This window comes from Sinohyriopsis cumingii, chromosome 11 (genome assembly GCF_028554795.1).
Source record: "Sinohyriopsis cumingii isolate HCF-2022 chromosome 11, ASM2855479v2, whole genome shotgun sequence".
Taxonomy (NCBI): Eukaryota; Metazoa; Mollusca; class Bivalvia; order Unionida; family Unionidae; genus Sinohyriopsis; species Sinohyriopsis cumingii.
Window position 1 is genome coordinate 91,296,609 of NC_142971.1, and position 26,100 is coordinate 91,322,708.

At 36.0% G+C, this 26,100-nt stretch overlaps 1 protein-coding gene across 1 annotated transcript in view; it reads left to right on the plus strand.

Moving 5' to 3' along the window:
* Positions 1-26,100, plus strand: part of LOC149788982 (cAMP-dependent protein kinase type II regulatory subunit-like) — a 246,554-nt gene that overhangs the window by 156,661 nt on the left and 63,793 nt on the right. The window contains exon 7 of the mRNA XM_089975138.1: positions 23,896-24,037. Within this exon, the coding sequence (XP_089831264.1) occupies positions 23,896-24,037 (142 nt within the window). The remainder of the gene's footprint in view (positions 1-23,895; positions 24,038-26,100) is intronic.

Here is a 26,100-nt window from a genome sequence, read left to right on the forward strand (position 1 = left end):
ACATTCCACCGATAAGTATTCGGGGGTTGTAACTGTAATACTAAACAGCGGAACCGAAGAAATATTTATACTTGAAGCCGCAGACAAGAAATTAACCGCAACATCCTACTGGTGGTGTTTGGAATTCGTCGCAGAAACACCTCAATTGGTTACCGCGTAAAATAATAAAATGAAATCAGCATCAACGACAACATTAGATGCTCAGCAATATAGGTATGATCAGGTACGCGAATGGCAGTCAGAGTTAAAAAACACTATTGACAAAAGCGCAACAAAGATAAAAAAATACAAACGGCGTGTAACTGTATTAGACACAATAGTGTATTCGGTATCCGCGGTAGTTGCATCCACGGGTGTGTTATTATCAGTGCTGACACCAGTGACAACTGCAATCGCGATTACAATCACAATTTCAGCATCAACGACGATTGCAGGAGTTGCTAATATAATTGCAAAAAAATATCCTCGTGCACGCTAACGAAATTACACGAGTATGAAAAGTTAAACAACGCGGCCACAAGCACCTACTCGAAATTGTCCTCGTTGATATCATCCAGCCTTGACGATACAGTTATATCCGATTCCGAATTCACGCTGCTCGCAGCAGCATACAACGATTACGAGCACACAAAGAATTTTAATTTGAAAATAAAGGAAGATAAATAATGACGGAGATACTTCAAGAGATAGCCGCGAACACAACTACGGTAAAAACATCAATGATAACAATATCTTCGACGCAACCAGAGTTTAATATTAATTTTCCAACTGCAATTCCAGTAAAAGAAATCGCGTTGGCACAATTACGAGTATATCACAGTTGGCCCAATATCAGGTCGAGATCATTTCACGGACAATCGCTGAATAACTCATTTGTATTTTCGTATCAGAATAAACCTGGTGCCGATGGCACTGACGGCATACCAGATTGGAACGTCATTTATTTACCAACAGGGTCTTATCAGGTAGAAGAAATCAACAAAGAAATACAGCGTCAAATGAAGCGTGTCACCGGAAAAGAATAAAAAATATCAATAATCGCACACGAGCCAACGTTGTCAGCGATCATCGAAATCTCAACACCGGGTTACCACGTAGACATTTATAACAGTTCAATCAGAACAGTATTAGGATGGCCAGAAAAACCACCAGCGATACCACCACCACCTGCACCCGAAAAGTCCGATTATATCACTGACGAAGGGAAAGAACATTATTCCCCGGAGGAGGTTGAAAAAGAAGATAAACGTATCATCCCGGCAATAACTTATATAACTGGTTATAACCCAGGATTTGAATTTACTTATGCGCGTGGGAGAATCGGCTGGGAGGTGATATACAGTGTGATCGGTGTATATACTTTTTATTCGAAGGAGGAGCTTATTGAATTATTTAATTATTATCGTGAATTGCACAATCAACGACTAAAGATTTTACGTTCGCGCTTTCAATCACATATCAGTGACATAACAGGTTCCTGTGATGATATCATCAGCGAAATCAAAAAATTAAATAAAATCGCAAATTACATGGACACTTTGAACAGCAGAGCAGTTAAAAGCATAGTTGATGCGATCAAGTACGAAAAAGCCGAAATAAAAAGAGATGAAGAAGAGGTAGCAAGACTGAAGTCGTCCCTTGATCGGCATGAATTATTAGATCATAATAGATTAGCATATCTTGTGGAAAAAATAAAAAACGAAAAAGGTCTATGTGCTCTCCGAGAAGCATTAGATAAACTTAAAATCAGCGAAGATGAACTTGCAAATTATAAATTTCCAGGATACGTTTCCCCGGTCATCTTACGAAAACACGTCACTGATGTCATCAATGAATACTTCCCGGATATTCTTGCCGCGTACAACAAGCGAATATTACCACAACCCGTTATCCTCAGCGTTGACAATTCCACAGTGAGCGATGGCAGACATATTTCTCCAGGCGTAGTAAATATCACTGATGTCGTCGCGGTCAATCTTGTGTGTGACGTAATCGACGGTAGTTACAACATAGACACAACAATATCAAATCAAGCCCAGCAAGGGTTTATATTGTATTCATTTACTCCTGAAGAACCACCTGGATTTTTGATTGTGCAAGAGCCAATCAATCCAGTATTTCTACGGTGTCATAACCCGACGCTGACAAGGATAAATTTTAAAGTCACTGACCAACAGGGTAGACTTTTGGACCTACGAGGTGAAACTATTAGTATTAATTTGCTGGTGAAATCCTAAGACTTTCAATTAATAATATCATATCATAATAATGTCCAAAAAATCTTCGAATTACCAGAAGTATGATGATGACGAAGATGTCTCTGACAGTGATTTTGTTGTCAGTGATGAAGATGTCTCTGACAGTGATTTTATTGACAGTGACAACGACGATGATGATAGCACCATCAGCGACATCACCATCAGCGACAGCACTGGCGTAATAAATTATATTAAATGAACGCGAATAACATAGCAAATGTGTCAGCACGTGAAATGTTCCATCGTTGACAAGCGCGCGCTTGAAGAATTCATCCGAAAATTATTTACCGGAAATCATTTCCCGGGCTATGTTAAAATAATCATCGATAAGTACGGCATTGATGATTTTTTACTGACAGAATTTCAGCTGAAGCAATTCCGCGAAAACAATATCACGATGATTACTTGTGACGCAGACCAAATCCTCAATGTTGTTCACTCGTGCATTTCACGGGATCATCTTGATAAGATACTGCAGTGAAAATCCTTTAGGATTTTTAAAAATGTCTTTGACATTTCCATCCTTTGAAAATATTTTACTTTATATATATTTTTTTTACCACTGACAATTTCGCTGATTAATAACGGTATTTTGCTATGAAAATTAACAAAACAGTCCAAAGTGATCATTCTGATAGGGTAAATGCTAGTAAAAATTAACAAAACAGTCCAAAGTGCTGATTTTTTTACGGTAATTGCCGGTGAAAATTAACAAAACAGTCCAAAGTGCTGATTTTTTTACGGTAATTACCGGTGAAAATTAACAAAACAGTCCACGGTGCTGATTTTTTTACGGTATTTGCTATAAAAATCAACGAAATCGGAAAGTTGCAGAAGTTTAGTATAATATAATTTTTTTCACTGACAATTTTCGCTGTGAAAATCAACAACCGCGGACAATTGCAATAATTTTATTATATGATTTTTTCACCACTGACCATTTTCCTGGTTTTGATAGGGTATTTGCTAGTAAAAATTAACAAAACAGACCAAAGTCACGGATTTGATGGGGTATTTGCTAGTAAAAATTAACAAAACAGACCAAAGTCACGGATTTGATAGGGTATTTTGCTATGAAAATAAACGAAATCATCCAAAGTGCTGATTTTTTTTACGGCAATTGCTAGTAAAAACCAGTGAAATCGTGCAGTTTGTATAAATTTCATATAATAATTATTTCCTCTGCGGGATTTTATTTTTTCTTATAGTATTTTTCTGCAACAGACCAAAGTCACAGATTCATAGAGGTATTTTGCTATGAAAATCAACGAAATCGGACAGTTGCATAATTTACACAGTAAAAAAAATATTACTTTTTTTTTACTTCCTTGACACTGTCAAGGATTTCACTTCCAAGTAAAATGCAATCAAGGTGAGGTATTTACTTCCTCGTGAATGACTTCGTCATCCGTGACGAAGCTATCATTGACTTCAAAATTCTCTGGATTTTCATCCTTGACTTCATCAGCGGACATACAATGTTTCAATTTTCTGACCCGATTATTTATTATCTTCTTTGTTTCATACTCAGCTGCCAGTGCCAGCCTGATCTTTTCGATTGCACGAGACAGTGGAACAAATTCATTTATTTGTGCCTCCGCTACGCTGGCTAGCGATTTATACAAATTATTTTGAATCATCTTTATGAATCGATATTGAGCAGGAAGAATATAACGCCCTGCACATTTAGCTTCATATAATGATTCAAAATCAGACAGAATAATTTCAACATTTAGTAATATATTAAATCCTTGTTTTTCTAATTTTTTAATAGCATCAATCACATTATTGATATTTTCTCGATTCATATTTATATATATTTTTATATATTTAAAATAAAAAAACATCACATCTCCTTTGAGTTTCTAGCTTATCATATGATAACCTACCAAACTCAGGAGGGAGCGGAAACACGACCCCCATATGAGCTCCTAAACTGCCAAATAACAGTCTAGAAAGCCCAGAGGGTGTGTTTGCGAACGACGAGACATTCCCCATTTGTGAACCTCCTAGCTTACCATTTGATATCCTAGCAAGGCTCATATGGGGACAACAAATAACATTAACTTATCCTAGGGACGGTACAAACATATAACTTAATTCTAACTTATCTTAAGACGGCACAAACACATAGTATTTACAATATTTACAGTAGAAGCATATTTACAGCAGTTGTATTTACAGTAGAAGCATATTTACAGCAGTAGAAGCATATTTACAGCAGTTGTTATTTACAATATTTACAGTTGCATATATAACTTATTCTAGGATGGTACAAACATATAACTTAATTCTAACTTATCCTAGGACGGTACAAACATATAACTAAATTCTAACTTATCCTAAGGACGGTACAAACATGATGCGGGGTTATAATTCTACGTCCAACAAAGTTGCACACCCACCCCTGAAATCAACCCTGTTTTGGGGTAAAAGGTTACCCCGGAACGGGGCGATAACGGAGAAAGTTGTGCAACTTCGTTGGGTTTCGAAACCCCAATATGGTATCGGGACGATATTGTATATAAACTGACTGATACTTGAAAGTTCAGAAATAGCTCAGCGTGATTTGTTTAAAACGTATTTTCTTAAATATGATCGCGAAAAAACCACAGATGTACCATAAACCCGAACAAGTGTAATAAAATAGCGATATTGTCTGTAAAAAAAAAAGATAAATACGCGTTTGCCTGATAAAATCCAGAAGATAAAATCATTCTTGACGCTGTCCCTGTCAAGGACAGGGGGATAAAAACAAGGGAAGTTATTTACTTCCTTGTGCAGAAAATCGTCTGCTGTTACCTGTAGAGTGTTATAGCGCTACTGTCAAGGTGACAGCGGGGAAATAATTGACTTCAACGACGAAGGATTTTCACACAGTTGTTGCAGAGTTATCTACATAAGAAAATATGATCCTCTGATTATTATACTTTTTTGACCGAGCTGATTTGGTTATTTTTTCTGCGACTTTTCGTACTGAGGGTACACAAATACCGAAATACTTGCCAGCTGAGGTCATTGAGCGAAATGTTATTTCTTCTTTTGTATTTAAATTTATAGATATAACTGCCCTAGACTTTCTCTTCCCCCCAGTATTCCCAGCCCTACAATTTTCGCTCTGCGTCACAACCCTCAAATTGGATAAATTATTATTAAGTTTATTACCATCAATGTGATCAATTACAAGACCGTCTTTGATCTGTCCACGGAAACACTCGTACACAACCCTGTGAATAAGAAGAGTTTTTTTTCCAACATAAGTATTAAATAACCAGCATTATTAACATAACCAACTGGTTTTTTCAATCTGTGATGTCTCACTATTCCCTCGCGAGATGCTTCGTAATTCTTGATTGTGGGATGTGGGACAAATTCTTGGCTCATTTATATAATAATATATTTGTCTAATTTATAATTTGTCTGAAAACCTAGTTATATAATCACTCTCGGATTTTAGCACGTCTCCGTTATTTTTTTAATTGTAATATTGCTTGAGTTTCCGGTATCGTTTCCCCCCGCATCCCGCACATAATTGTGTTTTACCCCTGACGCCAATGCCACATCGCAGGCAGGGAATAGGTCCTGTGCTTCCTCGTTTGATGCTTTGTATGTGTTCACCGCAGAATTCCTTCCTGCAAGGCTTACCACAGACTGTTATGGATCCAACTTTTAACCACTTGCAGTTATTCATTTGTATATATAATATTTCGTATTTAAATATTTGTCTTAAATATAATATGAAGGGTTTATTTGGCGCTGGGAGATTCGATCTTGACAGGCTAAACAAAGACTCATGATGACGGTATCTAACTGATCTGTTTAATATTATCAACGAGGGTAAAAAAGAATTCCGCGACGACGGCGCTTCTCATGTATGGTCGTCATTTAAAATTATCCGCGACGTTGACTCAGTCAATATCATTGACGAACTCTTCTTCGGTGATGAGGTCATCATCGATGCTACAATGACTGATGCCCGTGCAAAAACAATTATTGATTATCTTGCTGATGGACGTATTAAGAAATATTTTTTCAGAATAAAATTTATTGTGCAAACAGATTCCGATGAATGGATTATCCGTGACAAACTCGACCCTGTTCTTGCTAACGGAAAGACAATTCTGTTAAGTAGTGGCTGTAAACCAGGAATGCTGACCGGGATTGATAAACCATATTACGCTCGAGCGTATCCTGTAACCGCAGTCATTTATGGAATATATCCGGTAAAAAAACCAAAAATTGATAAACTCGCCTCAATGCGATTTTCAACGCTGAATTGTGTAGCTGAACGAGTAATGGAACATTTTAAAAACGCAAAACGAGGAAACGGTTTAACCGATCTGCGACGTGAAAAAATAACAACCTGGGCTGAATCGGTTAAGGATACTGTGCATCAATAAATGATGTTGCTGCGCTATCAAGTAAATTAAAATGTTCAATAACAATAAAAACACTTACCGGGGAAATATTATATAATTCGAAGCATTATAAAAAATCAGGAACACCAATTGAAATTATTGATCATAACTCTCATGCCTGGACTGATGCGGTTACAATATTTCCACGAGACCGTGTTGTCAAATTTTATCGCGGGAATATATTTGATGCTATTTACACGTTGAGTAAAACCGACCCTGTGTCGGTGTGGTTATTTAGGAGTTCCGAAGATTCCGAGTATGATCAATTTGTAAAACCCAACAGGGAATTATACCGGACGGAGTCGTTGCAACAACAAATGAAAAAACTCGCAGAACAATATGTGAGAAATGCTAGCATTGAAACACAAAGTGTTTCCAACGACAACACTGAGCATTATTGGTTAATTGTTTTACAGTTCCAAGTGTTGCCGCTCACGCCGCCAGAGAAAGAAATTCGTGGAGACCAACCCGAAGTCAGTTTCTTTCAGATATACAGTTGAGTTGTGTCGAGTATGGACACGGCAGGTTATGGAATACCCGATATGACTACCGGGATATGATTTCCGTGGATATGATTGCTTGCTACCCAGGAAGCTTTCTCGGGAACGGCGAGTGCCGCGAATACTTTAAGCGATTCGGACACCCCACGAATTCAATGACACAAGTCGCCGTAAACGGCAGTTTACCCGACGTTGACCTGACAGGATTTGCTCATGTGACTTCGTTTGAATTTGCTACGGGGCTTCATCAGATTTGTTATGTTTGGTTTGGCAGACACTTCGTCGAAAAGCGCTGGGTACCAATAATGTTATTGCGATATATGCTTGACAGCGGAATACTGGTATCGTTGACCGTCAGTGAAGCAATCATATGTTATCAACCGCAGACCTCAGTTTGGTTACCAACACCGGAGCATGTTACCCTCGAAGAAGTTATCGAAGAATGGACACAAGCACGTCCAGAAACTCCTCTTGATGCTATCTGCGAAGGAGCTCCTGAAATTCTCAAGATTAAACTCAAAAACAGTGAAAGTACAGCGAAAGATCTCGGACGAAGATTAATCGGTAAATTTACTCAGGGTGCAGCATTTGATCATAAAATGCATCACTCGCGGTTGATTATCGATGAAGCTGAATTGGATTTTATAATCGCCAACGCGGTTGCCAGAGACATATTTTGTAATCGGGAGGATGTGTTCTTGTCCGACGGGAAAAAGTTGGGCACAATTGTAAGTTATATCGACGGAGAATCGCCTCAATACACACATTTGAGATCTTCAGTGCTGGCTTATGTTTCTATAAATTTGTTATCGATGGTAAATCGATTTCCTGACACCGCAGTCAGAGTTGCAACAGATTCATTTTATATTGATAAAAAATATTCAGAATCACTGATAGATATAATGAAATTCTGCGGCGGAGATGAATGGAGTTCGTGGAGAATAAAAGCGGAGATGTTACACGAGTATTGTGAATCCGCTGATGTTGCAATAGAGGATAATTATTATAAATCCGAGATGCCAGAAATATCTTCCGCACCGTCTGTATATGATCCAGTCACCAGACACAAAACTGTTTATTTGAACAGGCTGGGCGGGTCTGGTAAAACAACTCGAGCGATTGAATTATTTGGAAAATCAGATATGATTGTGCTAACACCTACACACAGGCTTGCCAGGGAGATGAAACAGCGAGGAGTCAATTCTTGTACTTATCACAGCTTTTTCAAATATAGCGGCGGTGTGTGGACGTCAGATCGAATGGGAACAAAATATATCAATGATATAATAATTTGGGATGAGATATGTACGGTGCCGCTGGAAATGTTAAAAACATTTCTTGATTGGCTGTTAACGAAAAATACTGCAGTGATTATGTGCGGCGATCACGGTCAACCACCTCTGTTTGTCGGCGCATCTCCGCATGATTGGCTGAGGAATTTTGTTGATTATTACGAAGAAGTGTCTGATGATTACCGAGCACTTGATGCAACATTGAAAGAATTTAAAACATTAATCAGGCTACAACCGAATAAAATTCAATGTGAAATTATGCGCAAGATGATTCCTGAAACTTCAATGAGTGACTTTTTACGCGTGTGGAAACCAGACGATTTGATAGTGGCGAGTAGAAAGATAGTCAGAGACACACTTCAACAACAGCTATTTCAATTACAACAAGAAAAGTTTCCAATGCTGCCAACGCCGTTATGTTATAGACCAGCTGATACGCGGTTACAAAATATAGATGTTGATATTCCAGGAAAGACAGAGAAACAGAATTTAGTATTGAATGATATTGTGTTAGTTGACATCGATGCTGTCGCGGATGCACTAAAAATGAATAAATCCCCGTGGACGCTAGGATACGCAATGACCATTCATTGTTCTCAAGGACTGACTATCTCTAATACAACTGTCTGGATCGTTGATGATCGAATCGAATGGTCGAACTTAGTCTACTTGGCTGTGTCCAGAGTCAGAAGAATATCTCAGCTGCGAAGGATTGTCTTGAATGAATCAAACGCTGATAAAATTAATAATGAAAACAACAGCGATGGTGATGTAATAAGAAAAAAACTCGCCGGTTACAAACAGAGTGACAAAAAAAATAATCGCAATTTTGATCTTGATGTTGAATTTATTAACACGTTGAAACAACAACAGAATAATCACTGTGCGAACTGTAATTGTATAATGCTATGGCAGTATTCGAATAAAAATTCAAGACAATTTACCGTAGACAGAAAAGATAACAGTCGTGGTCATACACGTGATAATGTCATGTTGACCTGTCTTGAGTGTTATCGACGTCGGGGTGCCAGCGCTAGTTAAGTGATCAAAATCACTTCAGTGATTTTGGCGGCAATTGTGTATCCTCGGGAATTACCTGAAGTTGCTCACGGGTGAATCCACGTTGAGGAGCAGTTGAATCTAATCTATAGATTGCTGGTCTGCCAGTGGATCTTGTCACAGTGGATATCTTATGTGTGGTAACACTCCAAATGGGATCAGTCGCTCTTCGTTTACCACCTTCAAGTTCACCTGGTTCATATAAATATCTGACTGTGACATTACCCAGTATTTGCTGTTTTTCTTTCATTGTAGTGGTATATTTTTTTTCGTGATCACGATGGCAGGTATCATGTTGGTTGTTCGAGTTATTTCATTATTTAGCGCAGTTATCACACCTGGTAATCTTGCAACCCATTCGTGCGATCTTGTATCCTGAATAAATTCCCTCGCCTTTTGATATCCAAATAACTGCTCAGCAAGTGTTCGATTGAATCGCTCAACAATTGCCTGATCACGGTGAATTTCAGTGTGTCCTCGTCGTATGGTGACATTATGTTGTTTCATCAACGATGATACTGCACCTTGAAATTCTTTGCCAGGATCAGCTTGTAATAAATTTGGCCATCATAGAGGTCCTCACCGATAAATTCTTTCAAACGCAGAAGCAACCTCAGATGCTGTTTTAGTTGTTAACGGTTCAGCATCTTTGTATCTACTGGCAACATCAACTATGGTTAACGCGTACTTGTATGTGCGTCTTCGGATAGTATCATGTGGCAGAAATAATATATCAGCTTGATGAACCTCATTTGGTACACTAACATCGAAATGCGCGAAGTGAATTTGTTTAGGGCACGGTAGATAAATGTGCCATATTGCCTGTCGGGATAACCAATTTTTGGCAGTAACTGCTGTAACTTTTGCTGCTTCAGCGAGTTTACTAATTGCTGCGTTATCTCTCCAGTATCCGCTTGGGGAATAATAAATCGACTCCATTATAATTAATTACCAGCGCCTAATACAAGTTTAGATTTCATTGCAGTTTTTATCAACCAGGATGCTAGCCTGTCCTTGAAAGATTTATCAGGAATGACATTTAACGCATGAATTAATTTCACGTCCGCGAGATGGCGCTGTTGCAAATCCTTGCTTCAGTAAGCTACATCATGAGCATGACACACCTTATCAATAGCGTTTATTGGATACTCACCTGGTTTTGGCTGATCCTGAGCATCAAGTCTGATATCAAGTCGGGTTCCTGGACCACAGTAATTATATCCTGGAAGATGTTTTTCTCCTGGATATTTAGCCCACGGAGCCCCTGGCAGTGCTGTTAACTTGGCTGCGATATTACCTCTGTTTTTTTTTAATAAATCTACATTTTTTTGTGCCACATCGTTCACACTTGCCTGTAAGCGCTTGTCGATTATTTTTTGTTGTAATTGTTGTTGTATCCGTAGTTGGGGTATGTGCTCGACATTTCACACAATATAAATTCATATTTATTTTATGATATATCTAATGGAGATCACTGACTTTTCTGCGTCAAAGCGACGAGAGCCAATCAAACATAACTCAGTGCTACCAAATTCTATTCGAATGATTATTATAGGTCCATCTGGGTCGGGTAAGACACAGTTGTTACTTAATTTAATAATGAAGTGGATGAAGTGGGATAAATTATATTTGATAGCCCCGTCAGTGGACGACCAGCGATGCTACAGTGTGTTAAAAGATTTTAACGAAAGTGCAAAATCGATAATGGAAAATCAAAGTGATTTTCACGAAGATGTTATTGATTTTTATAACTGATATCAATGAAGCACCGAGTATCGATGATATTGATGGGAGTATGAATAATTTAGTCGTGTACGATGATATCATGCTGGACAAACAATCAAACCCTGCCAGGATATTTTCACATGGCAGGCATAAAAACACCGATGTGATTTATGTAACTCAACGGTATACACAAATTCCGAAAGTGATCAGAGATAACTGTAACGTTCTCGCGGTATTTAACAGCGTTGACACACATACGTTACAAAATATTCATCGGACTTGGTGCAGCGGTGACATGGACATCAATAAATTCAGAAATTTCTTTAGTCGTGCTCAGGCAAAACCATACGGATTTGTAACAATAAATTTACATGATCCTCGGACATGGTATCGAGTTGGGTTAGATACAATTTTTAATTAGAAATCCTAAAATATTTACATCGCTAGCAGCAGAGAGACTGAGCCCCAGCTATTTCGTCGACCGTCCCCCGTCAAGAAAGTATTTTTATAGTAAGCGTTTTCATGAAATAACTTCTCTTGGTCAGCAGAGAAGAGTTATTTATCATAGTTTTCTGAATAGAGGGTTTATTTTGTGAAATAAAGACCTTCTATCAAAAGTGTTTTCGATAGATGGTCCTCTTGGACGAAATAGTTGGTGGGCTCAGTCTCTCTGCTGCTCTGCTTGCACCTCCATTGCAGCATTTTTGAAGTTAAGAAATGCAGTCACGTGGAAATTTAGGAAAGAATTATATCTGATTCATTTTAAAGTGTGTTCTTGTACAGCACTTATGTATGTGGAGCTTGCTTCAATCAAAACAAAAAAAACAGGATTGTATCTTTTAAATTTATGATCTAGGTACCTGGTAATCTATTGATGGAACATGACAAAATATATAAGCATAATGTGGAAATTCACATTTTTCTTTGAAGAATATCTTTGTTAGTGCCAGAATCATCAATTGCAATAAACAGTATCAGACTGAGTTATTGCTATGATAACATTGTATTTGGTGATTGAAAAGTTAGGGCCTTAGCTGTTGTTGACAGATTTTTGCCTTGAAGACACTGATGTTTCTAAGTGTAAAATAATTTTGAGGTTGTATAAATGCTGTGAGGGACAAATTTCTAACTCAGAGAGACATAATTTAGTAGTAGCCAAGGTTTCAACATGTTAACTCCATCAACACCATGGCGAATCAAGCAGATATTGAATGCTTTGTCCTATAAGCATATATTGGATTTTATAAGTTGCCTCCTTTAGTATGTGAAGCCAATAGAAACAGAAAATCGTGACACTGGGCAAATGCATGTACATTATTGTTCAAATAGAATATATGAATTGCTTATTACTAAAACTGTGCATAATACCTAATAATCATGCAAGAATAAAATGAAAGTCTAATTTAAAGTGACAAGTGACTGAACATTTTCATGTACATTTTTAAGGGTGGGTTTAGCCTGCTGGAGTGCGCCCCCCCCCCCCCCCCCCCCCCCGCTCCGGTGGCCTAGTGGTTAGAATGTTTTTCATGGTATATACTTTGTCAGATTTAATTGATAATTTTGACACAACTTATCCCTGGCATTCAACCAGTCAGACATTGCTATCAGACTTCGCAAACAGGTGTGTAAAGATGGACCTGCTGGTCATTGAATTAAACTGTATAAATTTGCTTCTTCATTGTTCTTTTTTTAAATATTTGATAATTTATAAAACTTGTTTGATGTTTACATTTTGCCTTCCCCCATCCCCCCCCCATAATTTATCCAGAGGTGGTTGAAATTATAAGAGCAACATGATTTTAAATATTGATTGGACATTACAGTGTATTACATGTAATTTTGTTTCTGTTATATGGAAAGTTTCTTGCATTTGTCAATAATGCATAATTTCAACCAACCTTGTGTAAATTGCTTTATTTCAATACAACAAATGAATAGATATTTACTGTATTGATCTCCATTAAGCACACAAGGCTGAAGCTCCAGAGTTTTATCTTATAAACAAGTGTGACATAATACACAAAGACTTAAAGATTTTATGGACAAACAATATATCATTTTCATTTTATTGTTGAATTAAAATAAAGGTCAGTACTTGTAAATAAGTCATATTTTCCCAGGATATCTTATCTTGCTGTTACAAGTGCATATACCATACCCAAAGCCAAAATTGCAAGCTTGTTTTAAAGCTTGCAGCAAGCTTGTATTTGGAACATTGCAGCAAGCTTGCGCAAGCTTATTTAACAAAAGTGTCATAAGCATGCACAAGCTTGTGCAAGCTTGTTATTTATTTACCTAGTACAATAAGTATACACAAGCTTGTGCAAGCTTGTTACTCACTTGTGCAAGCTTGTTACTAGCTTGCGCAAGCTTGTTACTAGCTTGTGCAAGCTTGTTACTAGTTTGCGCAAGCTTGTTACTAGCTTGTTGCAAGCTTGCAGAGATTTCTTGCTACAAGCTTCTGGGCTTTCAAAAATCAGACATGATTGTGTTTTCCCCCCTTCCCAAAAAAAACCCTGAAAATGTGAAGGGGGGTCTGGGAGTCCGAAGGCCCCTGTCCAAAAATGCATTTTAGACTCAATTGCTCCTGGTGGACCATATTATCATAATATATTGCAAAGTTTTACTTCATTCCAACGAAGTAATCTGCATATTTAATGATGAAATAATGTAATCTTATAGTTGCAATGCAGTGGAAAACAAATCTGTTCCGCCAAAACATTAAGTTTAATTCCATTGTTCAAGTTTATTCATTCACTGCAAGCCTACCCAAAGCTGCAGAAGTTTTATGTGTTCCCCTAGCTGCAAGTGTCACACCCCATGAAATGATCATGAATAATTCATGAACTGTTCATGAACTTGGTTCAAGAACCATTCATGAAAGTTCATCAAAAGGTTCATGAATTATTCTAGAATGTGCATGAACTGAAAACAGTCCACAAATTGGATCATCATCATTCATGAACAAGTGCATGAACATATTCATGAACTATGATGAACAAAGTTTCTCAATGATTCATGACTTCATGAACAGTGCCTATAAAACAAAATATGATTACCTGACAAGTCACAAATACCTATTTCATCCTGAATCATACAATAACCTTAGATGGGGGAGGGGGTTAATACAGTATAAAATGCAACATATTATCTTAAAAACTGTATTTGATTTCAGATAAATTTAAACTGACAATTCTTTTCTTTTTTTTACCCTTAGCAACACTTTTTGTATGTTCTGTAATTTTTCTTTGAAAAATGTTCAAGAGATATTGGGGCAGTTGCCTGCAATCAACTGTTGAAGCATATTTCATCGTCATGGGGCTGTCTTTCAGCTGGGGTTTCTCCTGACCAATCTTCTTCCAGAGACTGATCTGTCTGATAACTCTTTTGTGAAGATGTTCAGGGTCTATAATTTAATCAAATCCTGTCCATTTTCACTACTGAATGTCTCCATCTGCAACTTAAGTTGTCCCATCCGATTACTGTTTGGATCTTTAACATTGTTGCAGCAGTCGCAATTTAATGTCTCTTCCATCTTGGATCCTCCAGTTTTCAAATTTCCCTCCTTAACCTACAAACTTCATCCTCTAACAATTTTACTTTTCTGCTGTCTGGTCTGAAAAAAAGGTAAAGTTAGTTAATTACAGATAATCTCTGATCAACATTGTTTTTAGCTTTTGGCACATTATCATTGTACCCCACTTTACTTGCTGGAATAATATGATCCAACTCAAAAATGATTTAATCCCTTACACATAATACTGAGCATTTATATTATTGCAGAATTTTGTCATAAGTTTTATATTAATTGAATCTGTTTAGCCATAGGTATAATCACAGGAGACGGATGTTTTATTCAGTAAAATATGACAATTTTTTTTAACAACATCATTACACTAAATGACTGTATATATTACAGATAATGGTTATTTCATGCTTTCAAATATTTTCGCCATTTTTTAGTGATAAAACGCCAGACTTGTGTGGTATAGGCCCTTAGTATGTCACTAATGCATCCACTCTGACTCCGCATGTTGCGTATAGCTGCTTCCGGTTTCATCACGTTGTTATTTGCACCTGTATTGTGTACAGTTTCACGCATTAACTATTTTCTTGAGTTTTTTTTTTAAATTTCCAAATTACATCAGATTATAGAAATAGTGATGTCATGTAAAAGAAAACGATCTCGAACATCTCAATTCCTATCGATATCCTACCACGTCTGGTATCGAGAACTGGGGGGTGGGGGTGATGATCTTTAGTGATTTTCAAAACTTCGATGAGCAAGTTTAAATTAGGTCTGAACAAAATCGTGTCATTAGCTTGGTTATAAATAATATGATGACATATATAAACCAATAAAATATCCATATAACTTCTACTGAAATAATCACGAATGACCAAGAAAAAGATACTCACTGTAATTTTGGTCATCCAGGCTTGGTACGCTTTTCCACCTAATTTTGCTTTCACCAAATCATTTCCTTCATATTGTTCAAAATCGCTTCTCTGCACTTCTACTTACTTTAAAAAAATGATATTGAAAATATTCTCATCTGTCCATTCCATGGAGTCCACGGTTTTTGTTCGAAGTTTTTGCCTAACCATCTGCATGATCTTTGGTTTCTGAGGAAGCTTAACTGTTGATATCTCGTGCGTATATTAACCAATCATATCACGTCTTCTTTCATAGTCATCCAATCAGGATAATCGTTGTTAATATATTTTGGTTTTTACTGCAAATTGGCAACCAGTGACTAAGTCAGTAGAATATGCAGTTTATAACAGTAATGGAGAAAAAAACAAACGTTAGGACAAAGTCATTGAAAGCTTTTTAAAGCAAATAGATTTTGTTGATGCTGGCCAGAAAATATTTTCCCATATTAATCCAGAAATACTCAGGTTAAGTACACAAGTATTGAATTAAAGATCTGTATAAACATTTATACAGTATATCATTTAAAAAAAGAAAAAAAAATATTCACCTTTATTTAAATTTCACTAATATTGTGAGAAGTTTGTATGATGAATTTTCATGAACATTTTATGAATATAATGATACAGATCTTTAATATACATTTTTTAGAAATATCTTGGTATTGCATCAAAGTACTTGAATTGTTCATGAACCAATAGTTCATGACATTTCAGGAACTTCAAAGATATTATAATAGTTCATAAAAGTTCATCAGTGTGTTCATGAATTTCAAGTACATGATTCATCAAAATTCTTACAGAACTTTCATGAACACTTCATGATTGTTCATCAAGTCATGAATTTGTTTTCGTAGGGGCATGACAGTGATTCACAAGCAATGGATATATATATATATATATATATATATATATATATATATGAAGAAACTTGTTGCAAGCTAGTTTAAATTTACTTTCTGAAACATGCAAGAAAGCCTGCGCAAGCTAGTTTTACTTTCTGAAGAAAACAAGCTTGCGCAAGCTAATTTTACTTTCTGAAGAAAACAAGTAAGCTTGCGCAAGCTAGTTTTACTTTATGAAGCAAACAAGAAAGCTTGTGCAAGCTAGTTTTAATTTCTGAAGCAAACAAGAAAGCTTGTACAAGTTTGCGCAAGCTTGTGCAAGCTTGTGGTTATATCCAGCTATCTTGCCTAAGCCTGCACTTGCTTGTACAAGCTTGCGCAAGCATCCATGTTAGCTTATAGACATTAAACTAGCTTCTTGTAAGCTTACCGCAAGCTTGCCACAAGCTTTCAGCAAGGATGCATTTTGGTTTGGGTATTACTCCCATCAGTTGTGTCTTGTCTTCCCTGCATATTAATTAATGTTTAGCTGAATTCTCAAAACATCTAAGGTCTCTTCATGTTTAATTTTGTTGCGAAAAAGCCTATCATAATAGGCCATTTACAACTTCAGAATTATTTAAGCACTTGGTGCAATACAAAATTGAGAAATTGAGTCTTTATTCATTAATGGTTAGTTTTGCACAGATCTTCCAAATCTGGCTAGTTTTTTGTGACAGAACAGTGGGAATCACTCACTGTAGAATTTGAAAAATGTTGATCTATTCTATTGCCATTTTCTATGTAATTGCTTAAATTTGCAATTCATCTCGTTCCCTCAATATCACATCTCATTATCAACTGCATGCCACATTCTAAAATTAGTTAAATTTAAATTTAAATCTTATGCCTGCCATGAGCTGGTCTTCTGATTACTGTAAATCTAATATTTCACAGGCTTTTGCAAGCAGTTAGTCATTTATGCTGGCCTGGTGACACACATATCAAATGCAAATGTGATCACATCATTTGAATTTGTACCAGTCAGAGATTTATAATGAGAGCTCATGAGCAGCTGGTGATTTGATGTCAAGTAAGGCAAATGGTGCTCATCTGACTTCCAGCACAGTACTATTTAGGCATCTAAAACAAAAATGTTACAGTTAGTCATTATACACAAATGGTGGCATTTACATATGGGTTTTTATTAAGAAAATGGTGCAGATCTGAACATCATTATCTTTTATGAAGGATTTTTGTTAATCAGACCTAACTGATCTTGGGATCCATGCAGAGTTCATTATTTGCCCTCACACTTCATTGAGCTTCTGAACAGTGAATGCATGAAATTTGACCAGACATTGTACACTGCTCTTTCAATAACTCATGAGGTACAGGCTCCATGAGCATCAACTTCTTTATAAGTAGGCGCTAGATAGTGAGGGAGACTAATTTTATTTAATGTGGTGTTGGTGTTTATTTGTGAGGGAGTACTTTAACACATTAACCCCTGGAGGATTTTGTCGTTTTCAGCTGAAATTCGAGTAGGAAACACATTTTGAAAGCTATTTCTGAATACATCCTAATACATCAACTTCCAGGTGATTTTCCAATAGCCTGATGCCTAGTTGTGTTAGAAACATAGTTTTTCATTGGCTGTTTGGCTCGCGCATGAGCAGAAGTTCTTCTTCTTTTTGCTTAACGGACCCATCATTTTTGTATCGAGACCACTCTTTATTCCAAATGCTCATCTGTCTGTCTGCAATTCATACTGTCTGCCTTAGATCTGAGACCAAAAAGTCTAAATCCGGACACAAAATTGGATTCCAACCACAGGCGAATTTTGGGTAGAATAAAATCAGGTCCAAAAAATGAGGTTTTTCCCTCTGTATTTTGTAGTGCAACATGAATTTCCAGATTAGTTGGTATCATTGTAGAGCTACATCTGTCTACCTTTCTATAATACCACCCACTATGGTGTATCATACATGACCTTGATGCTACAGAGCTCGGCAGTAGGCTACTACCTCCTGCCATGTAAACTCATCACCAGGGGTTAATGAGTTAAACGTTTGCAGATATATGAGAAATATAATATTATTGGTCCAACAGTAATATTCATGTGGAATTTTAATATTAATCAATATTAGATAATAAGTGAATCTAAGTTCATTCATTGAGACAGACGTTACTACCTCTGCCATGTAAACTCGTCACCAGGGGTTAATGAGTTAAATGTTTGCAGATATATGAGAACTATAATATTATTGGTCCTACAGTAATATTCATCTGTGGAATTTTAATATTAATCAGTATTATATAATAAGTGAATTTAAGTTCATTAACTGAGACAAATGTTTAATGTGAAACAAGTTGACATACAGGACTCAGTTTTGTGCATTGGTATAGTTGCCTCATTCATTAGCAGAGTAGGTTGATCCTTCATTGACTTAAGTTCAACTCCAGATTGTTTGTAATAAGCTGGCATGCACTAATTAGATTGTCCAATCTGGATTGGAAATAAAAATCCACAAATAAAGACAAAACTTTGTGCATTTTTTGTAGAACTTGCAAGGTATTTTAAAATATTGCAAATTTAGAAAAACTATGTACAGATGAGCCACTGTCAGTACCATTCATGTTGTGTGTGAAAGTGCCATTATCTATTTTTATTTTAAATTTCTCTAATTGAAGTAAGCATTTGGTTATAATTAATTCTGAACATTATGTAGTTAAGCTGACTTGTCAAAAATCTCTTCACCAGTTTGATTCCAAATTGACAAGGAATTGAGATATAAAGACCTTCCAAAACCAGTATTTTATGCATGTATTTTATGCATGTTTATTGGTTATGATATATCAATTTACATTGATCAGGTAGTACACAGTTGTAAAATCGAAAAACTTAAGAAAAGTAAAATATTCATTTTTTGTTTTGTGTTTATATTGAAAATATATTCCTGATTCTCTAGGTAGAATAGTTGGTAAGATTTCTGAAAATAAACTCCTGATTCTAATAGTTGGTGATCTTTTTCTGACAGATGTACTCTTTATGTAATTTAAAAGAAATCTGAACTAAAAGAAATTAAATAGAACTCTTAGAGGGGGAAGTAGAAGGTGGGAGAAGAGTTATTCACCAGTTGCTGATTAATTTGCACTGACATATATCAATTCTCTATTTGGGTCTTGCTGTCGCAAAAGAAGTGAACACTTCACATGTCAAGTAGTGAATGAGTAGGTCAGAAAGAACAAACTGCCAGGAATGTGAAAAAATAAAATCATACATATGCAGTAGTTGCATTTATGTGTTTCTACTTTTCAAGGAGAAACGATTATAAACAGGATGTCTCATACTTGCACATCTTGAGAGACAGATCTTGACCAACAAGATAAAGCAAAACTGTCAGAAAAAAAAAAAAAGATAAAACAACAGATGCACTTGTGGTACTGATGTCATGAATTAAAGCACAAGGCATAGTCTTGCTTAATTTTGACCCAATCTCATGAAAACCCCTTTTAAAAGACTGTTTTCAAAACTTTGGCAGATTTACTAGAACTGCAAATCTTTACTGAAGGATTATTAGACCTAATATAGCAACAGAAGAAGTCATTCATTTTTACTACATATTTTACAAATATGTCAGAAACAAATTAAAAGAATTTATTCTTTTTAAAGAAAAAAGTTCTCTCTCTCATGACACATGCACATGAACAGCCATGTCTCATTCAACTGTCATCAAGACTGCTACTTTTTTGGCTATACAGTAAAACCTGTCTTGAGAGACCTCTGCTATGAGAGACCACCTGTTTTGAGAGACCAAGATCTCCATGCACTGATTTATTGATTATATAGTGTTATTACCTGTAATGAGAGACCACCTGTCTTGAAAGACCAATATTTTTTGGCAGAAGAGGTGGTCTTTCAAGACAGGTTCTACTGTAATGTTAACTTTTTACAACTCTAACATTTTTGTTATACTGTTGCATTGACTTGGTCTTGTACTTTCATTTGGGAGTTAGTTAACATGATGTATGATGTGTGGGGGTGTGTGATTTAGATTTTTAACATAGCTTTAACAATTTTTCAGTCATATATGATGTATGATGAGAATGATGTATGTTTATGTGTGTACACACACACACACACACACACACAGAGACAGACAGCTTCAGTATCTGTTCTCTGTACTACCAGTACTTCAGGAATATCCCATTACATATTGCATCAGGAGTGTCATATAATAGAGATAATGGCACTTGAAGGTGATACATCATGATAAATTTATATCTTTTAAATAAAATTATTAGAGTTTGGCGCTGTTCTTTTGTGTATTATTCATGTGCTAGACACTAGTGTCAGATTTGCTGCCGCCTACTCAGCAAGAGAAACCACCAGTCTCAATAGCAAAGCATGACAATTATTCCATAGTCTCATAAGGATATGTAAAATGATAAATCAGTCGTATGTTGATCATTTCTATTTGTTTATAAAGGTTGTTGATTCTTAGTCAATACAAAAAAACCAGTTTCGTACTGCTTTGCTGTGATGAGAATGGCAGAAGAAATCTCACAAGTAAACCTTTCGCCAGTATTTAAGGCTCCCATCTGGAAATATTTTGGGTTTCAGGGGTCAGATAATTGCAAACCATATGCAGAATCAGCAAAACAGTAATAAAACATAAGTACTACAAGTAACCTTGCTGTATAATTACAATGCCAGTACAGTGACAGACATTACGTACAGACAGAAATGTACATGGTAGGAGTCTGTATTAAGATACATTTTTGTATCCTCACTCCTGTATCACAGCATGCATTCTTTAGCCATCAAACAGTACATTACATATGGTATGTGTTGTATCACCACCCAAGTAACAATCTAGGTGCAAGTAAATATTCCACAAGATCATCCAAAATCCAATAAATATATCAAGAAGGTCAGGTTATTGATGAGGTTGTTGAAATAGCAAACTCATTTAATACATTTTTATGGCAGGATAGCTATCAAAAGTAAGGAACCCATTATTAGCTCCAATCATGTCAAGCTAAGAAATTTCTCCTCAGGGAATATTCACAAGAACTCAGAATTTACAATCTCTGCATTACCAAATCAAAAGGTTTAAAATTCTTACGAATTATTGAGACAATGAAAGCAACAAGCCTGGATAATATAGGATCAGGTCTCCTTAAGGCTGCTGTAAGGATAATATCTAATAGCATATATTACATATGTAATCTAAGCATATCCACCTTAGCGTTTCCCGAGAGATGCAGACTGGCAAAAGTTACACCCACATGTCATTAACTATAGACCCATAATCAATCTGACCAACTCTGATCAGACTTCTTGAAAAATACATTCATGACAATCTTGTAATGCATGTATCAGCTTGTAACTTGATTCACCATAACCAACCGTAGTTCATGGAAAACCACTCCAGTGAGACAGACCTGGTCTCCATGATAGATAGATGGATTACTGCCTTAGATCAAGGGGAATTAGTTGGATACATACTAGTTCATCTTAGAAAAGCTTTTGACATTTTGATCATAATATTTTTATCAGTAAATTAAACAGTTGTCAATAAGAAAATACCATGATTGACTGGTTTACATCCTATCAAACACAAAAACAATGTCAAAATAAATGGCAGTTTTTCTAACAAAGAACTAATGACGTGGAGTATCACAGGGATCATTCTGGGTCCATTCCTCTTTCTCATTTTCATAAATGATCTGCCCTGCAAATAGGCAACTGTGTTTCATCTGCTGACCTGTATGCAAAGGAGGGCACTCTATTAGATTTCAGACTTATATGATCAGACCCAGAGGTGTCCTTTCAGATAGCCTTTCTTCAGTTTGATTCCTTGTGTGTGTAAAATGGCATGAAAGTAAACACAGACAAGACTAAAATATTATTACTACCCAACAAAAGAGACTGAAATAGGAAAAATAACAGTTTGAATCTCATGTTTGTCTACAAATGGTTACTCATTAAAAATCCTTGGGGTAATGGTTGACAAGAACTTGCAATGGAATGAACATATACAAGTCATATTTCATCAATCAGTTCATGTCTGGGGTTATTAAGTACGATACAGACTCATGAATTTTAACTTATGTCAGTATATTATTAATTCTAATTAGAATCATACCTAGACTTCCGTAATGTTATTTGGGTGACATTTCTGATAAGAATATTTGCAAAAGAATTCTGCTTGTAAAAATGAGCTTGCAGACTCATCTGATTTAATGCTGAAAACATCCCAGAGTCGATGAATATTAAAATGTCGACAGGATTTGAACAAATATTTTTGAGATAGCCTAAACTTTTGCTTATGGCTTCAAACAATATGGCCCCATTATGTCTCAAGGAACTATTTCATGCTTGAAAAGGAAGCAACACCAATTTTAAGATCAGTGTCTGCCCATGACTAAAAAATGTCTTGAAAGTCTCAGATGTAATTCTTGTTGCTATTTGACAATGAGATCTTCTAATTTTAAATCTACCATGCCCTCCTAGTTATATAGCTGGTAAAATCTATAGGACAGAATTTGTGTTGAGGTAGAAATGCTTGGATTGCCACATCAGAAAGAAAACCAGTATCACTATGTGCAAACTGTTATTAGTGAAACTTTCTTATAAAGTTGGTGGAGCTTGAAGGGCATAGTTTATCAAATAAGGTCAAGTATTCTAGACTGGGGGGGTGGGGACAAAGAGTTTGAGAATAAATGACCTGTTACAGATATCATGCTGCTGAGCTTCAGATTTATAGTTTGTCATTGAAACTTGTCAAACTGTTAACAGATATTTTCTAATAAACTTTGTGACCTTAAAGCATCATATAATGATACTGCCTTGACATGTCTTCTTGATGACTGCTCCGTTGACCTAGTGGTTAGAACATCTGCCTCAGAAGCAGGAGGTCGTGGGTTTCGAACCCTGGCCGAGTCATACCAAAGACTTACAAAAATGGTACTAACATCTGCTAGTTAGGTGCTCAGCATTATGAGGTTAGTGTTAGGACTGGTCAGCCTGGTGTCAGGATAATGTGACTGGGTGGGACATCATGCTACATGTCTGTGGCATGATGCCTCCTAGACATCACTATAAACTGCCACACTGCAGATATCGTAGCAATATGACTGAAAAATTGTTAAAGCTATGTTAAAAATCCTAATCACACACACACGTCTTCTTGAGGTTGTCAAGGATCATTATTGTATATCATGTGTTAACAACCTTCAATCAGCAACTGGATTATGTCTCTTGACTGTTATCAACAACAGTATAAAACATGCTGTGTGACACCCTGCATCAGACTTTTAAGTAGGATATCACCGTACACTTACAGGTAAAATGTCATTTCTCTTTTTCTTTGCAGTGGCAAATATGACATCCTTGTAAATGGTAAATTAGTTGGCAAATATGATAATGTGGGGAGTTTTGGAGAGCTGGCACTGATGTACAATATGCCAAGAGCAGCTACAATTATTGCTACCACTCCAGGGACATTATGGGCCATGGTATGTTTGATCCAAGTATTTCATATATCCAGTCTTTATTTACAGTTGCCATAGTTCTGAAAAATACCTGACAGCTTAAAATATACCCCTTTTGTTCAGGCCTTGACAAGATTTGAAAATTGTAAAATTCAGGGAGGTGTTGAAAAATGCATGGAGTTTAAAAAATGTTACAGTCATTAGACTGTGGTTGGGTTAGTCTTCCTTCTAATAAGCTTCAGAACAATGTTGATATTGCAGGAAGAATTTGTTGCAGTTAAGCAAATTGGTAATTATTTCATTCTCATGTCCTCTGACATAGAGTGAATCCTGAGAAGGGATTTAAAAATGCTTTTTTTATTAAAAGAATGGAATTATTGTCATTAAAATATTAAATACTGCTTTAAGAGTGATGTAAAATTAGTTTCCAATTCTTGTCATGCATGTGAATGACACAGTTTGATCACAGTGACAGTTGAGATGATGGAATTGTTGTCAGCAGAGTTGAAATTCTGTAATCAAGTTTTTCAACTCATCTGGCAGGTGAGATTTTTTATGTCATATGTTGACCAGACTTGCAAAAATGAGCTTTTGATGTCTGATTCTTGGATGAAGTTTATAATGGACATGATCTACACATATTAATGAGGTGATATTGCATCTGTCTGGCTGACATTGTTACCACTCTGAAGGCCCTATTTCTTATCCAGTTTTGATTAAATTTGGAATATATGCTTATATTAGTATAATCTTGGACATTATCAATAATGATTGAGATCTATGCTTATTCATACATGCCAACCATTAAGCTTTTGGCATACTCATTATGCTTTTTTCACTGAGTTACATCATGCGCTTGCTTGTATATGGATTATGCTTTTCTGGTATGTTAAACAATAAAATAAAAATAAAGCAATAAAAGTTGTGTTTGTAATTTATATTATCATCTCTTTAATTCAACTTGTCAAGAAAAATTGAGAATATTCTCAAAGAAAGACTGCTTCATAAGAATAGCTTAAGAACTAATTTGTTCATCATAGAGCTACATTTACTTTCCCAGTCTTCTATTTACAGCAACTTGACGGGTTTCTTTTAATTTGAAACTGCCTCATAAATTCATTATATTGATAATGGATTTAGGTAGCGGACCAGTCTATTCTTTTAAAGAAAATGGTGCCTGATATTATACAAAATAGGCTCTTACAGGTTCACTTGTAATTGAAAATTCTTAGAGCAGATGGGTCTTTTTAAACTTCAAAACATGTCCAATCAGAAAAAGGACAATTCAGTACCACTTTAGAAATTTGTAAAGAGGATTATGAGTGTGATGCAGGACAGAATCTGTGGACTTATTGATCATTTGGTAAAAGTTATTGATGTAGACTTGTTAAAGTGAGTGTTGAATATAAATAAGTTTTCAGTATGTTTTGTGTTTGTATTCTGGTTCTAATAAACATGGATTTTGCCCATTTGTGCCAAGTATTTTGACCTGCAGATCCAGGTTAGTAGTAAAAAATAAATGACATTTTTCATACATTGTACTCTATATATGGCATTCAGTGTATTAGCTACAATGTTGTAGCCTCAACAAAGTAAGGATACTAATGCTAGTAATACTTATAAATAGATTATGCTTTTTATGATTCGATTTTGCTTTTTCCCCACTTATTTACTAAAAAGTAAGCTTATATATTTCTTAGGGTTGGCATGTATGCATAATAATGCGGTGATCATCTAAGTGGTTGGCTGGGCTTGTGATTTGCTGGAGGCTGCATTTGATCTGATTTTGATTGAACATGGACTGTATGATTATATCAAAATCTTGGGACAAGTTCATTGATGAGTGATGTTCACAAATATTAATGACATGGTCTTGCATCCGATTGGTTGAACCTGTTCCCACTTTTGGAAGAAATATTTTGATCCGATTCCGTTAAACTTGAATTATGAACTTGAATGAGTTGAGTTTATATTGGATCTGATTGTTGTAGCTTATAGCCCGTTCAAGAGGTCTTATTTCTCATAGAGCTTTGTTCAAACATGGAATATATACATGCAAACAATTATGCTTTTGGTGTAATCATTAC